General features: G+C 34.0%; 1 protein-coding gene across 1 annotated transcript in view; it reads left to right on the top strand.

Moving 5' to 3' along the window:
- The window catches only part of LOC124364445 (probable phosphorylase b kinase regulatory subunit beta), a 69,917-nt gene that overhangs the window by 2,183 nt on the left and 48,432 nt on the right, over nt 1-19,302 (top strand). The window contains 3 exon segments of the mRNA XM_046819941.1: nt 9,610-9,724; nt 13,988-14,123; nt 15,741-15,948. Of these exon segments, the coding sequence (XP_046675897.1) occupies nt 9,610-9,724; nt 13,988-14,123; nt 15,741-15,948 (459 nt within the window).

Raw genomic sequence — 19,302 nt, 5'->3', positions numbered from 1 at the left:
CAGTAATTCACATATTTTACTGTAATTTTTTAAGTTTTTTTTTTTTAAGCATTTTTCTGTATTTTTATTTAACAGCCTGCAACACCCTGCTCTATAGGCTGAAGAATTGAAGTAACATTTGGTGGCAGAAAAATTGCTTTGATGTCTCCACAAACAAGTTTAATTTCTTGTGGATGGGACTGTGCATTGTCTACAAACATCAGAGCATGAGTAGGCATTACATTTTCTCTATTGAACTGTAGGGACAAATTGGTGATCCAACTATTCCTTGAACTAGATTCCATTCCATCCAAGCTTTTCTTAACTCTTATAGTACACAGGAAGTTAGTTAATGTTGATGTTTTTGAACCCTCATGGTTTTGTCGCTTTGTCTATTACCATTAGCGGAAGTTTTGTTTGTTGCCAAGGTGTTGCTGCCAACTAAGATAGTTAGACATTGTTATCCATTTTAAAACCGTTGGACAGGTTTCTCTTTTTGAGAAGTAAGCCTTTTGGTAGGCAGAGCCTTAAAATTCCGGTCAGTTTCATCTGCGTTATAAACTTGCTGTGGTGAGCAATTTTGAGAAGAAATAAGGTCTTCAAATTCCTTTAGGTAATTGGCAGCAGCTTCTCCATAGCAATCATGAGCTGATTCCGTGCCTCTTCTTCCAACAGTCCAAAAACACCACAGCTATCTGAAAATGAAGGTTCACCATCCATAACCTTGTTTAGTTGAAGCACATATTCTTTTACCAAAGGGCCAGAAATGGGGATTAATTTCTATCTCTGCACAAAAATAAGGCCTAATCAAGTTTTTCATATAAAGACACAGTCATTTATTTTTGCCGTTTTTCACTCGAAGCAGAACAAAACTGTTCAATTTTAACACAATTATTTTTCCAGTTGCTATTCATTGCTTTTCTGTCACCATATTCAACAGAAAATTTAGTAGCACTTTCTCCTTTGTCCAGTCTTTTTAACACTTCAAGTTTTTGTTGTAAGTTACATGAACGACTTTGTTTACTTACCATATTTAATGTTTAACAGTTTACGTCAAGGACTAAGAACATAAGTATAAAAGGCACAGTTACTTGATAAAGTAACTAAACACTCATGGAACAAACCATAACAATAAATTTGCTATAAGCGCAAACAGTTCATCAAACAACGCTAGAGTGAATACTAACATAGATACAACTAATGAGTAATTAGTTTGGAACGTTGGAGGGGTAGGCATTAATGGTTGAACATACGAGTCAGCGAAGGTCACTGCCCTTCTCTTCCGACTTTCATTTGTTACGAGCTGATCAACACCAATATGTTAATATTATTCATGAAATCCGCCTATTCTGAATCCCTGAGAATCTGAACAGTGTTCAGTCCCAATCATTTCGGATTAGCGGTCTCTACTGTATGTGTGTGTGTGTAAATACTTTTTTAATTTTTGTATATCTTAGTATATTTCTTCAGAAAGTGTATAAATATGTGTAGATATAAAAATATTAAATTTACAAAGAAAGATAACTTTCATTAAAAAATAAACAGTAAACAAATGATTCACAGCAGATTTTACATCAGAAATGTAAAAGAGTAAAAATAAAATAAAATTTATGTAAGATTCAAACCGAAAGGAAATTTTGATTTTAATGTCTGTTGATGGGGAGTTTCACTCTTTTTCAAATTAAATTTGTTGAGATTTTCAGTTGTGGAATGCTACATTATTAATACCTCTAAACTTATAACAATTTTTCCTGATTTTGTTCTCTGGAATGTGCAGAAAGGTTTATTGTTTTTAACAATTTAGTTGATGTATGATGTTACTTGAGTTGCAATCAATAGCCCCTTTAAGTGGATGTTTTTTATTAGTTTCTTTGCTGCTAAAATTTTGACTAGAAGACATGATTTAAATGTACCGCAAAGTACTGCTCTCCCCCTTTTAGAGCAGTATTTTGAGGCCATGAAGATGGGAGTGATGATGAAATCAAATCACGTAACGCATTAAGAATACTATTTAATCATTGCCCTTGATCAAATTTGACAAAAACTCTGTGCACGTAAGGTACTGAAAATTGGCTTCTTTGATATTTAGGTATGGAATAGAAGTGAGTAAAGAATAAAAAAATCTTTTCCTGAAAGGTATGAATGGTGATATAGCAAGCACAAGGAACCTGTGTTCATTGCGAAGAACATACAGAATACAGTTTACAGCATTTGATCAGTACTGTACTGCATATCTATATATTTAATTCTGTAAGTGAATTGGTTTCCAGGAAATTCTTAAGCTTGAAGAAAATAAGGTAGCTTTACAAGATTAATTTTAAAGCTTGAGTGTCAAGGATAGTTGGAAAAATACCAGATACTATAAAAATTATCTAGCTTCCTCCCCACTAGCCTCTGAGGTTGAAGAAATCTCAATAAGAAGTGCATTGATGAATTAATTCTGAATTGTAATCACATGTAAAATTTACATCACTAAAGCGGTTTTATTTACCCACGGGAGGTCCCCTTTTTAGATGGCACCTAACTAACAGAGTTGGTCTGATGAAAAATTTATTAAATGATAAATCCTTCTGATACTTCACAAGTGCTTCACTGACTATATGACACATTCTTTTCAGTCAAACACAGTATAATTCATGCATAGCCATGTCTGTGGGGAGAAAGGGAATCCCATTGTGCGCACTTTGTTAGTTGGCATCTCGACACGGGACCGTCCGTGTTAGTGTTTTGTGTTAGTGCATGTGTGTTAGTGTCAACACAATGTTTAGTTCAATATCGTTATTTGAGTGTGATTGTTTGTAACAAATATTATTGTTGACTATTCATTTTATTTAGTTTATTATTATAATAATTTAAATGGCCAATCATTCGGATAGCATTATTCTTAGTTGAACGGAAGAGGTTGAAGAAGATATTTCCCCCATTTATGTTATTGACAATAAATCAAATTATCCGTCAGAGCATTCAGCACACATTACGGACACTGAACAGTCTGGTGAAAGTGATGGTGAAGGAAACAGGATTTTTCCAGACATTTGCCATTTTTCAGTGATGCAAAAAAATCAAAAATATATAAAAAAATATCACTGAACGATGGAAAATGTCCGGAAAAACCTATCCTTCAAAATCCTTCCATCATCAAAAGCTAACTTCAAACAAAGGAAAGTGGTGGGGAGCAAGAAAGTTCAACTCCAAACTTACAATCTAGGTGTTTTTACTGCCCTGTTAGGAAAACAAATTTACACTGTTCAAGTGTTCAGCTTGTTAAAGGTCTACTTGCAAGTAAAATATTGTGAAAAACCATGCACTGATGTTATAATTGTGCAACAGAAGAAAAATAATAAACTATTTTTTATGCAGTTGTCTTTGAATTTGTTATGTATTTTCAATTATTTGATATTTAATTTATAACATTTAGTAAACATTTATGCTTACTTGGTAAAGAAATTAACTTTATTTATTGTGTGCTTTACTTTAATACACTATAATGTGTAATTAACATGACAAATATATTTATAAATTTAAAAAACAAATTATCCAAAAACTTAATGCAAAATTTTATAATTTCTTTTTGCAAAAACTACAAACTTTCTAAAAACAGATACAATAAACGTAATAACTATAAAATAGCATTTAGAAGCATAAAAACAAAGGTAACAAACAAAAACCTAATGTTAGGTGACAGCCATACAGGGGACCTGCTATGTATGTGGATAGGACAAGATCTTTCATGGTTTAATATTCTGTTTTAAATATACCAGCTGGTGCAAGCGTTGATTTAAAACATTGTTTATCGATTTTATTGGTCTGTTTATTGAAATGTATAGACTAAGAGTTTGTGGAAGTATGTTTAGGAGCAGTGTACAGCAGAGAGAATGGTTGAGGACAGTTTAAAACAGAGTGAATAGGATGATGAACATTACAACAATTTTAGGTGTTTTCTGATTAATAAAATCTATGTCACTCAGAAATTCAATTGGTAACCTCTATCATATATGCATGCATTAAAGTGCACTTCATTTTCCTGTGAGTCTGAGAGAGGGCACTTAATGTCATGTTGCAAAAATGGATTGGTATGGCTATTCAAGCCAGAAAAAATCCATATTTCAACACAAATTGTACAGAAACAGGATTATTACAGACATTTGCATTGTTCAATGATACAATGTGCATGTTTTAGAGTTAATGTGCATAGAATAGACACACAACATGGCTGTTGTTGTTCCTCACTTGTACGTTTCACAATGTCTTACTATGTTTTGTTTACTTTAAGCTAGATTTTAGTCATGCATCAGTTTAGTAATGAGTTTATTTTGAGCTTCTCGTCACCAACATTTTTTGGATCTCTTCAGATTAACATGACTCCAGATTTCAGGAGTCAAGTCAAATCAACTCATGCTTATTACAGTAAGACTTCTACAAGTATTGACAATGTTAATTTGTTCCCAGATAGCCAAGTCAAAAGTATATGGAACAGTGTAATATTCTAAAAACTAAATAAAATAAATATCATACAGTGGTCCAACAGTAGCATTTACAGCAATATTATGTAAGCTTAATAGTTTGAGACAGTTTTATAGTTTTTGTTTTTGTTTTTTTAAGCAGACTGCATTAAAACTAGTTAGAACAAGGCATTAACAATTGTAAAAAGCAAAAATATTGTAACGAAATGTATACAATTTAACAAAACCTTCAATAAATATAAAAATCTACAATAGGTATAACATTCTACAATAAATGTTAAATTCAACAACAAATATACAATTTAACAATAAGTATAACATTTAACAATCAATATATAAAATTTAACAGCCAATATATAAAATAATACAAATACAAGTACATACAAAAACCTACAACAAATTAAAATCATAAATGATTTGTATTGAGAAATTCCTCAGCTGAATAAAATGGAGATGTTAAACAACCAATGGTAAAATTTGTGACAGCGTCAGATTCCAGACGTTGCAGTAGGAGGAAGTTGAATGGAGCTATACTCAACATTCACACTGAACCAACCCTTCCCACAATAGCTGAATTATTAATATTATTTAAACATTGCCATTGAGTCAAATTGACAAAAACACTGCATTTGTGCATGTAAGGCACTTGAAATTGGCTTCTCTCAGGTTTAATAAAAGTGTTACTAATTGTGTTTATTGTTTTATTTTGCATACTGATTACAGCGTGTATTTGTATATTAGTTATATTTGCTTACTATTAAGTCATTTACTACACTTTATCTTGTCTATGTGTAGGTAGAAGAGATTGGGATTGGAGGATAAAATTATTTTCAGATTTAGTGGAAATTTTGGGCTCATCTTAAGTTTAATAAACTGGTAAAAAATTGCTTGATTTTGCCTTGGGTGTATTGCACAGTAGATTTTCGTATTGCAAAGTTTCAGAAATTTTCCATGAATGAGTAGCACTTGTCAATCCGTTAAACTTAACGACACATCTCTGTACAAATTTCACAAAATTGAGTTAAATTTTGCTCTTGAATGTTCTTGTGAGTGGACAATGATAGTTTAGCAGAATGTAATGTATTAACATGGTAGCAGATATGCGATAAATGTTGGAAACACTTAGATCACATCTACAAAGCTGATTGGTTACCTAAGATGGAGCAGCATTGAGATTGGTCCAGTTCATTCATTAATGGTATTCTTTTATTAATTCAGATTAAAAGTAAAGAAATTTATTTCATTCATTGTGATTAGATTATTGTAACATTTAATATGCTCTGTACTTACAAACACATGATTGTTATATTTTAAAATAATCTTATCTTGTTTTGCAAATCTAAGAATTTTGATTTATTAAGACTGGAGAACCAAGTTGTGTTCAGGAACAAAGTTTATGTGGCATGGCCTAGAAATATCTTGACAATTCAGTGTTGTCTTTACAGAGCATGTAGTAACTTTGTATTAACTAAAACATTAGTTTTTTTTAACAATAATCCCATTCTACAATTTCAATCTAAAAATGCTCCAAGTATCGCCATAGGAGTTTTCAGCATTCTACATTTTGGGTGGCTGTGCACATTAGTTTTTCAAACCAATGTAGCACCTATGCTGTGCTTCTAAATAGCCATTTTAAACTTTCTTTAGTCATCCTAGTCAACTATCCCCAGTCAAGTCGGTGTACCATTTTCAGTTCAGCTTCTTAGAAAGTCAACATCACAGGTTTATCTGAAATGGTGGAGATTTCTTTAAAAATGATGTGTTTATAGTGAGTAAAGGATTACACAACAAAGTCAAAGTCAAAGTCAAAATATCTTTATTACATTATCTTCAAGATAAGTACAGTGTCATAAAGTTTATCTTAAGAGCTAATGCTGTGGTAACATTTTACATTTAGTTACAAATTAGAAGTTCTGTCAAAGAATTCGTTTACAGAATAGAAGGGCCGGTCTTGTAGCCAGATCTTTAGGCGCTGTCCAAAAAGTAGCTTGTCAGTTTTCTTCATTTCTTCTGGCAAGGCGTTCCACATCTTTGCCCCAGAGTAGCTTGTTTTCTTCTCTGTAGAGCTGAGATGGTGTATAGGTAGGCAGTAGTTGTGAGCATGCCTGGTGTTGTGTTGGTGGGTTTGTGATCCATTGCTTGCTAGTTCGGGCATCTTGATATATACGTGTTTTATTGCCTCTAGGATGTACAAATTGTGTACTGTGAGGATCTTTAGCTCCTGGAAGGCTTTTCTACAAGATTCTCTGGATTGTAAGTTGCTCAGAATTCTGATTGCTCTTTTTTGGAGGACAAGGACACGTTGGAGATTTCTTGCTGTAGTACCACCCCAGACAGCAATTCCGTATTGTAGATGTGATTCGAAAAGGGCATGGTAGGCTATTTTAGCTGTTGTCATGTCACATAAAATTTTTATTCGTCTTATCACAAACAGCCCTGTGCTTAATTTGCTGCAAAGAGAGTCTATGTGTTCTGTCCATGATAGTTTGTCATCCAGAGTAACACCAAGATACTTGGTAGCTGTAGCTTCTTCCAGCTCAGGCAGTCTTCCAGTGTGCTCTTTTCGTCTCCCCAGGACTAGTTGCTTGGTTTTGTTTTCATTCACAACAAGGTCATTGTTGTGACAGTATTGAACTGCCTTGTTTAGTGCAATATAACTGTCCACTTCCAGTTGTTCTGCCTTTGGTCTGCCAAGAAGTAGTACAGTGTCATCAGCGTACATTAGAGACTTGCAGTAACCTTGCATATGCTTAGGGAAGTCATTCGTGTAAAGGATAAACAGAACAGGCCCCAACACTGATCCTTGAGGGACTCCTCTTGTGATTGGCTTCAGTTTGGATCTAATTGATTTTGATTTGCCATTTGCTGAATGTGTTATTTCCACCAGTTGGCTTCTGTTGGTTAGATAGCTGGAGAACCATGATTTTGCACTTCCCTGTATTCCAAGAGCTGTTAATTTCCTTATGAGATAGTCATGATCCAGGCAGTCGAAGGCTTTGCTGTAGTCTAAGAGGATGGCAGTCGATGTGTTTCCCTCTTCTTCTTGGTCAAGTAGGAATTCCACTAAGCTGATCAGTGCTGTGTTAGTCGATTTCCCAGCCAGAAAGCCATGTTGATGTGGTGTCAAAAGCTGATGGAGTGTCAGGTGGTCAAAGAGTCTAGTCAAGACAATTTTCTCAATTATTTTAGAAAAAGTGGGTATTAATGAGATGGGGCGGTAGTTAGCTGCTTGTGTGGGAGAGTCCTTTTTGAATTTAGGGTATACTTTAGCAATTTTTAGTGCCGAAGGGAAGATACCAGAGTTAAAAGACTTATTGGTGATGTCTACCAGAGGGTCCACAAGTTCATTCTTACATATCTTTAGCAATCTAGAGGATATATCATCGTACCCTGCTGAGGATTTAGGCTGCAGTGATTTGATTATTTTGGAAACGTCTTGCCTGATCTTGCCTGATAACTCAATTTCCGATCTCCTAAACCCCTTATTCTAGAATGCTTAGCTGTGGGAAACTAATTTTTTAGATTTCTTACTTTATTTATTATTGGATTACAAAGATTGATGTTGATTGGTTGAAAAATAAGGATAAAAGCATAATTACATACAAATATGCAACACAATCACCTGTCTGGTGACACAACTGGAGTGACATGATGTAACAGCTGTTACGCGATGTGAGTAAGATTCAGATGACTTATTACAAAATGACCACATCAATATTTGTATTAATTTTATAGGTTATACAATTAGCAGAGTAAAATCAAAATTTTATGTTGTTTTGTGACTCAAATAATAAAATAAACAGCAGGCTACGTATAGCCCCGCATCATCTTCTTATAGACAACAAACATTGCAGGTTATACATAGCCCGCTTGTCCTAAAAGGTTTAAATTTGCGACAGCATGTTTTGTGTCATGTAAGAATGTTGCATTGTGTTCAAACATCGTTTCATCTTGTATCTATTTCATTTTTTAATCAATAGGTATAGGTAAGAAATATGGCTTATAAAAATAACATTTTTCATAAGAAAGCTGAAATAGAACAGTAACAGAATCAGCAGAAAACTCTCCAATCCTTTCTTAAGATAATGCATTCAGTGTTTGATTGGTTCAATATTTTCTACTATCTTAAAACCTTTTTAGTCACAGCACCTCAATTTAACTTTCTTGAAGACAGTAAATTAATAATCTTTTGGGATTCTACAAAAATTCCTTTAATCAGGACCACAGAAGATAAGGACCATTATGAAATTCATACAGTATGTATGTAAAAAAATAACTAATTTTAATGACATGTTTTTTTTTAATAAAAAGTTTAATTTCTAAAATTAATATTTTATGGAAAATATGCCCTTAAAGTTTTATATTTTTTGTGAAGAAACTTCATATCTTTATAATAAATGATTTAAATATGTATTATTCTTTGAAATCATTATATTGATGTATATACTATACAAATTCAAATTCTTATCTTCAGCTGTTTTCTTTGAGTCTGATTAAAATATTTTCAAAGATTTCTACTTTGCATTCCTTTAAGTTTACTTAGACTGATTTAAAAATGTTTTTCTATCTTTAGGGGTGTTATATAAAGGGGCTTATGCTTCAAAATTAAAAAATAAATAACCCAACCAGTACACCACTTTAAATTTTGTCTACTGTTGATGTACCATTGGTCTTTCTCAATTAACATTTTCTATCTTATAAGAAAACAGGGATATTGAGACGGATAGGTCAAGATCATAGACAAAAGAATTAAAGTTATGAGCAAATTGAACATAAATTAATTAATAATTACCAATCTGAAAAAATCTTACAAAACCGCTTCAATATTTTGTTGTAGATGTAAAAATCTATTATTGAAATATAAATAATAGATTGAACAGATAATGTTGATCAGTCAAGTGGCGTTCAGTATTATAAAATCTTTGTGATTATGAGGGTCGCAAAAAATAATCAAATACAAAAAGTATTAAAACAGTTAATATAGCAAATATAAGATAGCAATAAAAGAGTTGACACAGTTATTCATACCTGAAATTGCTCACAGTCATCATCAGTTTTTGTGGGTGTTCCTACATTATGCATGTGTATGAGAACTCTTAGTTACCTCTCTTTACAATAATTAGTGGCTACGCCATTGAGTTTACATGTTTGTTTGATTTGTTTCCAGGTTCACTCTTCTCTCAGTCAGAACCCTAGCATGGGTGAGATTGATATTGATATCAACTTAAAGGTGTCCAGTTATGAAGAGACAGTCCGGCAGTTGGATATTTACTATGGTCTTGGTAAGATCTTTACTATCATAAGTATACACTTCAGTTTATAAATGCATTTAAAATGTACTAATGGATTAGATTTTTATCTTTTTCAAATGTTTTAAACTGTATTGGTAATTGTATAAAAGATATACTGTGAAGGAAACAGGATTTTTCCGGACATTTGCCATCGTTCAGTGAAACAAGAAATCAGTAACACTACGTTTCGAGATCTGCAATCTGATCTCTTCTTCAGGTAAAGAACTAACCTAATACATAATTACAAACTAGGTTAAAATAAACAAATCTTACTAAAGCGTTGTGGCACGCCTAGGTCAGGAATCACAACCTAAATGTTGTTTGTCAACTTCACTAACACTAAAGACATGCACTTAATACAAAACTATACAAAACACTAATCATTAACTAAACTACGGAATACAGGTCACATAGGTCTTCACTCGTCTACTAACCACCTACGACTGACCAGAAGGACTAGCCAATGGTAATCGTGACAGCTGGCTAAAACAAGATGGCGTAAATACAAGGGAAGGGGAACAGGAATGGGCCCTTTCGTTATTATTGGTTCATGCGAGATGAACTTCTTAAAACCATATTGTGACTCCGCATTGGTTTATTACAAACATCCGATCCGTTTGATACTTTTGGTTTTCTCTTTAGTTCATTTTTTAGAATTGGCAACCAAAGCGGCCTAATCTCGACTGATGGTTGACTGATTGGTTGGTCTGCCAATTTAATGTATGTTGCCTCAATTAATTTCCTTTTGAAGAAATGTGGTTCCCGATGTATTATGAGGGCTTCATCCCAATTCATATGATGGTCTTCGGACCAACAATGGTGTGCAATTTTTGACTTTTCTGTGAAACCCTTTCTCGTGTTTTCTTTGTGTTCTTTTATCCTTACGTTTAGTGGTCTTTTTGTCTCGCCTATGTATTCCCTATTGCAGCTACATTTTATACTGTAAACACAGTTTTTGGAATCCTGTGTGCCATTTTTTGGTTTTGTTTTTACGAGACTTTGTCTAAGAGTGTTGTGTGTTTTAAACGCGGTTCTAATGTTGTACTTTCTACCTACTCTTCTAATTTTCTCCGATAATCCCGGCACATAAGGGATTGACATAAACGCAAATTTATCACAATTCTGTTTTTCTGACTCAGGAATGATTCTTCTGGTTCGTTTGCACTTATTAATTACTAATTGAGGGTATCCATTGCTTCTGAGATCCGATTCAATTTTCTTAAATTCTTCTTTTAGTCCATCTTTATCTGAGCACAAGCTCTTTGCTCTATCAAACAACGAGTAGGCTACTCCTTCTTTGACAGATTTTTGATGGTTGGATTGATAATTTAAATATTTTCCTGTGTGTGTTATTTTTCGAAAAACAGTTGTCTTAAGGACATCCCTATCTCTTAATACACACACATCCAAAAAGGGAAGCTTGTTTTGGACTTCCACTTCCATTGTGAGGCAGATGGAAAGAGAAATACTATTAATGTGATTCAAAAAATTATTTAATTCAATGTCTCCATGAGAAAAAATAACAAAGGTATCATCCACATACCTCCACCAAATCTTCGGTTTGAACTGAGCTGAAGCCAAAGCTTTTCGCTCGAATTCCTCCATAAAGATATTGGCGAAAATAGGAGACAGTGGAGAACCCATTGCCATCCCCTCATCTTGACGGTAAATTTTACCCTCTAACTCAAAATAATTGCATTGAGTGCATAGTTCTAACAGTTCCATAATTACTGGCACGGGAAGTTTAGTTCTATCCTTTAATGTTTTGTCTTCTTTGAGACGTGATTTAATAATTCCGAGAGTTTCTGGAACTGGTACATTTGTAAATAGACTTTCGACATCAAAACTTACCAGTTTGTCAGTTTCAGTCAACTTTAAGGATTTTGACTTCTCTACGAAATCCCTGGAATTTTTGATGAAAGAGTCAGTTTTTCCTACCAATGGCGTTAAGATGTCCAAGAGGACTTTAGACAATTCCCTGCAAGGTGAATCACGAGAACTAATTATGGGCCGGAGAGGGATGGTAGGTTTGTGGATTTTGGGAAGGCCATACATATGGGGGATTTTGGAGTGGTGAGGAGTTAATTGAGATCTAAATTTATCTGAAAAAAATTCTTTATGTTTTCTTAAGGTGTTTGCTACTTTGCGTTCAAATGAATCAGTCGGGTCTTTATTTAAAACTGTATATTTGCCAGTATTTAAAGTTTCCGCAATCTTTTCTTTATACGCTACTGAGTCAAGTACCACAGTAGCGTTGCCTTTGTCGGCAGGTAAGATTTTGACCGTGTCGTCTTTCCCAAGGATCGACCTGGCCTTTTTCTCCTCTATTGTCAAATTGGGTTTTGTGGGAGGAATTTTTCTGAGTAAAAGACTGGCCTCACAACGAAACCGGTCACCCTGTTCCTCAGGTAACTGTGAAACAGCCGACTCGATTCCAGTTATGAAATCCAGTGCCTTTACCGATTTTTGTGCCACAGAAAAGTTTAAACCCTTGGATAAGACTGATATTTCCGCTTCATTCAGGATTTTTGAAGAGAGGTTTTTTTATTATTACAGTATTAATACATTTTTATTATTTGCATCCGTATTCACGTTGCCATCCTTAGGCAAATCACATTTTTTAGGCCTAATTTTTTCCAGTTTGGAGATTTTCTTTTTCTTATCTGTTTCAGAAACTTTTATACATCTATTTTGGATGCTTTCGAGAATGTTGTTGAATTCTGTACCGATCAGTGTTTTTAATTCAGTTTTTTTACACTCAATACTATTTTGGAGGAGGTATCTTTCACGATGATGATATGCAATTCTCGAAACGTAGTGTTACTGATTTCTTGTTTCACTGAACGATGGCAAATGTCCGGAAAAATCCTGTTTCCTTCACAATCCTTCCATCGTCAAAAATAACCTTCAAACAAAGATGTACTGTGTACAAAGTGGTTCATGTAAAAATTATTGATCTAATCATACAAAATTTTTACAGGTCAACTTCAAGTTCAGGTTAAAAACATTACCTACTCTATGTTTTATTGTAATTAAATTGCACTTAGTTGCAGTTAGAATTTATTTTAGGTAATCATAAAAACACGGATGTACGTGTTTAGATGGTATATATAGATAAACAGATTTATTTGGTAAATATCATAATTATAATAGCAAACTATCCCAAAAAAACCATCAATATCAATAAATATATACTTTATTTTATATCTCAAAACAAAATATTATGCTTGGAATAAAATCAATAAAAATTATTAGGTTCATTAAACAACAAAATTGTTACTATATTTTGTCATTAACAATTTTCAAAATTGTGTACAGTTTTGATAGTAAAACATGTAGACAGTCAAATATTTTCTTTTACTTATGTTTTCATATGGTGTTAATTTTGAAGTGTTTTTTTTTTCAGCCATCTACTTTGCTCAAATATTCTGGGTATTTAAATATTGATTTATTATAATTTGGATTGTTCTGTTTAAGATAATATTGCTGTGTGACAAAACATCTGTAATGCAATAAATATTTTGTTTTTGAACTTGTTGACAATTGCACCAAAGAGCAGCAAAATGAGTACCGTACAATTGATTTTACCATTTGGCTCATGGGTGTACATAAAGGAGGCTTAACCCCCTCTCTGAGATTTTTAAAGACAAATGTTAAAATTAATTGCACCTTGTAGTTTGTTTTAAGCTAAAACAGATTTATGAGTTCTTAAAGCTCAATAATTTCCTTGGGAAGATTCTCAAGCTCCTATTTTGGAGGGTTTTTTATACCTCCTAATAAATAATTTTTTATATACAGTACACTACTGATCTGGCCAAATAACAGGAGCACAGCATTTATTGTGGGCTAGAGATGAAAACTAATATGTTTATTGATATATTGTGATATGTAGTGAATTTTTTTAAACTTTCAACTATCAAAACACTATTGCTCTACACATCATAGTTCTGTATGATGGCAGTATCTAACTGCAGGTTGTAAATCTATTATACAAATAAGATTTTGACATGATTTTACTTTTCAATGATTTGTGTTATCCAACAAATCTACAAGGAGGTGAAAATTCAGTCCCAAAACCGTGCATACTCGATAACCAGTTAAAAGAGTTTAATGTTGAGTGATTTTGTCCTTGCAAGTAGTTAACCAGACTGGCCATTAGAATCAATTCCTCAGTGGTTTTATAGGAGATTTATATCTCTAGCTCTGGCTGGTTACACAAGTCCTACTGTAACTTTATAAGTTGGTTCTGTCTAGTGAAACGTCAACTACTACGCTTCCAGAGTCCCATCACCGGACTGTTCCCCACTCTGTCCAATGAGGAGAGGGTTGCCAGTGTGAGGGAGAGTATTTACTGTGCTGCTGCAATCTGGAGTCTATTCCAGGCATACAGGTGGGGGTGCTGAAATAGACATTATTGGTTGTAAAACTATCACCACAAAAATTGATTTTTTATACAAATTCAGATTTTGACTTTCTTTAAATAAAATTAAGTTCAAGAAATAATCTCTGTGGAATTTATTTAACAAAACTATTCGATTTAAAATCTATTTAGTAATTGTAAAACATCAAACTGAAAGTGAATACTTTTATCAAAATAATGATGGTCATGTTGAAGACAGGCAACTCATCATAAACCTCAACTGGATGTGATTTAGTAATACCGTACCTGAATGTTAGAAATTAAGTAGAAATAAAAAATTATTAATTCATACGATTAGAAAAACTTTTATAAAATGTTTAAAGCCTTAGGCATATTGAAGACTAATAATAATAAAAAAACTGCATGCAAAAAAATAATACAGTGTGAAGGAAGGAATTAAATATGTTGAATTTATTCCTACCTGGATCAGTTTATTGTTGTGTTCATCACTAAAAGATGGATTGGTAAGGTTTTTGGAAATGAACTTTGTTGCGTTAATTTATCTACTTAATGTTCATAGAATAATTCAGTAGTGTCTTTACAAGATACTCTATGATGTAAGAGTAATCTATCTTAGGAACTAGTTAGATTGCAGTAGGAAAGAATTGCTTCTCACTTGAACGTATTGTGATTTTTAGTCTGCCACCAATAATCACAAAACATCTTTTTTACATTGCTAACAACATAGACAAAAACAAAGGATGAGTAAGGATGTAAATATGAAGGATAGAAATAATATAACGTGTGCTGGCAGCCATAATACTGACTTATGTTTGAACCCCCAAGTGCTCCTAACGCACTGTTTGTTTTATTACAGCCAATCTGTTTATTCAGTAAAGTTTTGTTGGTATAAAAATATGTGTGAAATATAAAAAATATCTCCTCTGACATAATTGGAAGTACTATTTTGAAGATTCTGAAAGTAAAAGCAATTGGAATCAACTGATCCAATCAGTTATTTGGTGTGCTGTGCTTCTATTTGTCTTGTATTAATTGGCTTGGAACCATGATGCATATTTTTGCTGTATATTATTATTTTTATCTATATAATTTGGATTTAGCTTTTATGTATTTATTGTTGCAACTAAGTTGGCTTGAAACAATGTAGTCTTTTCTTGATGTAATCTACATTACATGTAAATTGTGACCAATGAGACATTGTTATTTTTATTGCCCTTAGTAGATTAGTTTTTGTTATAAACGTCATTAAATAATTTTTATCCTAAATAATGTTTGGTACAAATAGTATTTTTGGAATTGTTATTCTTTATTTTTGAAAAACACATTGACAAGTTAACAAAGTCTTCTTTTTCGAATGCAAAGTGGTAAAGATTTCACTTGGTTTTATTTTGTTATATTACAGAACTTGTTTTTCATTAAAAGTTTTATATATATATATATATATATATATATATATATATATATATATATATATATATATATATATATATATGCATACCTACCTATTTACTTTAAAATTATATAAATTTATGGATCTTTGATATATGGGTTTGAAAAAAATATTTTAGCAGTGTCTCATTTTTGTTTTTAATTCGAATTTCTAACCGAGTGACGGTCTGTCTCCAGACGTATAGATGATGACCGAGGCAAGTCATATGAGCTGGGACAGTCAGCGGTGAAGTGCATGCGAGGAGTGTTGGAATGTTGGATCAAGCAAGCACCCCGCATCGAGCAGTTCAAGAAGAATCAGAGCAGCAAGTTTGCTCTGCACTGCAAGTTTCACCTCATCACCGGTGATGCGGTGTTCTCTGACGAGGAGTACAATCACTTACAGGTATTTTACGTGTAATGGTTGTGGACAAGGTTTTCAGTGGCACTTAGTACAGTTGTAAGAGGTTGCAACAAAAAATTTAGTCTATTTATAAGATTTGTTTTCATTGTGTCTCCGTTTTTTATAAGTCTTCCGAAACAAAACAAAAGTCCTTTGTTAGAAACAGCCTTTTCTGTTGACTTGCTTATACATTATGGTATTTGAATGGGAATCATCACTTAACACATTCACTGTGGATGACAAAATTACTGGCGACAGAAAATGTGGGAATTTTTTGTTGTTTTTTACTTACCCAAAACGGAGTCAGGATAGCCGAAGGGGTTGTCCAAGGTATCCCAGTAGCTTCATTGGCCGGAACGGGTGACGTCATGTCCGTGCCGAGTTTGCTCGTCATCCGCACCGGGTGCCGGTCCCCGTGTTGTATGTGTTCGCAGCACACTAGGTTTCGGCACAAACACTTGCGAATTACACGTGTATAGTACATCAATTACACGTAGATATTACATATTGATATAAACCAGCCATGTCGCTGGCTGTGCTAGCACACTGGGGGTGGGGGACGTTGCCTTCACCGTCCCTAGAACTGTTCGAACTCAACTCATTGTCTTCATCAGATGAAAAATGATCGTCAATAACATTATCGTCTTCCTCCATTATGAGTACATACACTTACACAGTCAACAGACACTATAATCCACTCACACAATATCGCAAAGCATACACAACAAACGAAAATGGCGAACCGGCGACGAATCGCACCAAGTGACTCACCGAAACAGGCACATCTCACTATGAGTGTTACAGCCTTCCCAGGCAACTGCTCAGCTCACACTGAGGCAATATGAAAGCAGCTGCCGTATGCCGAGCTCGCCCGTCCACCGCCTGACGCACCACGTTTGCATGACGAGCATGATCGTCACCCGCAGTGAATGTGTTAACAGAATTGTAATTGGTGATGAAATTTGAGTTAAGCACTTAAATCCTGAGTCAAAAGTATGGTCACATATGATATCGCGTAACAAAACAACAAAATCTAGCAAGATTTATATGACTTGAATGTTGTGACAGCTATAGCATGTTAAAATACCAAAGCGGTATTGCTGGTCAAATTCAAAGAATAGGACCTATTCATTTTCAAAATTGTGTAGATTTTATGACTAGACTAAGTATATGTTTAGGTGGTTTACTGTTTTTCTCTCAAAAATAGTTGGTTCTATGTACCATGTTATTTTTAATGATATTTTATTTGTTCATATTTTGCAGAGTTTTATAACATGATGTTGTATGCTATTTTAGATGAGTTTAACCTATACAGGATCAAATTTTAATGACCAGGGATTGTTGTACCAGTGATTTCATATAATCCATGGTCGTTAAAAGGTTTAGGTCTTCATTTCACAATTAGTGGGGCAAATGAGAGTTTTTCCTAGTTGTTAGACAAGCACTTTAGACAATCACTAAAAAAAGACATTTTTCCTATGTGTTTTAAACACTATTTTTCACAATATTACCTCATAAAATAAGTACTATAATTGTTAATATTACATAATTTACTTCAAAACGTATTGGAAGCAAAAATATGTAATGTGTTCTAATGATTTTGCAAGGTTTAAATGAACATTATTTCTTAGTAACTTTAAAATGTTTGCTTGAATATGTTTTGTTATTCTTAACAAATACTTTCTGGACACTACCATTGTTTTTTATATTATCTACACCTAGACAATAGACAATAGACAATATCCTTTATTACAATTTCTTCAAGAAATGTTACAGCGTCAAATTTAAGTCAAATTAGTATAATAGATAAGCTTCTTCAGTGTTATGTGGGGTCTCCCCAAGTAAAGAATTCATTTAGGGTGTAGAAAGCCTTGTCTAGCAGCCATTTCTGTAGCTTCCTCTTCATCAGCACAGGGCCTCCAGCTTTCAAGTGGTCTGGTATCTTGTTTAGCATCTTCACTCCTGCATACAACGGTTTCCTTTCATACATGGCTGTTCTGTGACCTGGCAGCACATAGTTTCCTGCATATCTGGTGTTGTATTCATGCACGTCACTTTGTTTAGGGGGCTCTTTGGTCACACAGTAAAGGACAGTATCTAGGATGTAGATGGAAGTGACCGTCAGGATGTTCAGGTTCTTGAAAACATCTCTACAACTTTGTCTTGGATTTAAGCCTGCTATTACTCTGATTGCCCTTTTCTGCATACCCAGGACGCGGTTGAGATTGCCCATAGTGGATCCACCCCAGACAGTAATACCATAGCGTAAATGGCTTTCAAACAATGCATAGTATGCAGTCCTTGTTGCCTCAGGGGTACTAGTTGCCTTGATTCGTTTTATGGCATAGAGAGCTGACCCGAGTTTTAGGCAAAGATTGTCCACTTGATTATTCCAGGATAAATTTTCATCAAGTATGACACCTAGATGTTTGATTTTGTCAGCTGCTGTCAGATTGGGCATTTCAGATACTGTAGACTTTTTATTCCTAAATGACATTTGCTTGGTCTTACTTTCATTGAGAACTAAGTCATTTTTCATACAGTAGTCTTGTGTCATATTGAAGGCAATAAAAGTGTTCACTTCTAGTTGATCTACGTTTCTGTTTGCAGTAAGCAGCACAGTGTCGTCCGCATACATGACCATCTTACTGTATTCCTCTAGATGTTCTGGAAAATCATTGATAAACAGCACAAACAGAATTGGCCCTAGGACAGAGCCCTGGGGAACTCCTCTGTTAGTCGGTACCAATTCAGATCTGACAGTATTTGTAAATCCTCTTGTTGTGTGTTTTAGTTCTACCATTTGGCTTCGTCCTTTTAGATAACTTGCAAACCATTTTAGTGCTGTTCGTTGGATTCCTAAATTTTGTAGTTTAGCTAGAATAAGATCATGTCCCAGGCAGTCAAAAGCCTTGCTTAGGTCAAGATACAGGCTGGTGATAGTGTTGCCATTTTCTATGTTCTCAATTATATACTCAGCAAGGTCTATCAGTGCAGTTGTGGTTGATTTTCCAGTAACGAACCCATGTTGGCTGTCTGTCAATGATTGGTTTTGACTAAGATGTTCCTGGAGTCTTACTTTAACAATCTTCTCAATAAGTTTGGAGACAGATGAGAGCAGTGAGATAGGTCGGTAGTTAGAAATGTTTTGTAGGTCCCCTTGCTTGTGTTTTGGAAATACCTTGGCTATCTTCAACTTGGATGGAAAAGTGCCCTCTGCCATGGACATGTTGACGATCTTCACTAGAGGCGATATTAGCTCGTCTGCACATGTTTTCAGGATTTTTGAAAGATATTTCATCAATGCCTGAGGATGTGGAGTTCTTTAATGATTGAATGGTTCTGCCTATCTCGTCA

Source organism: Homalodisca vitripennis, chromosome 6, assembly GCF_021130785.1.
Source record: "Homalodisca vitripennis isolate AUS2020 chromosome 6, UT_GWSS_2.1, whole genome shotgun sequence".
NCBI classification, from domain to species: Eukaryota; Metazoa; Arthropoda; class Insecta; order Hemiptera; family Cicadellidae; genus Homalodisca; species Homalodisca vitripennis.
The sequence above is the reverse complement of the archived record's forward strand: the minus strand, read 5'-3'. Positions and strand labels throughout refer to the sequence as shown.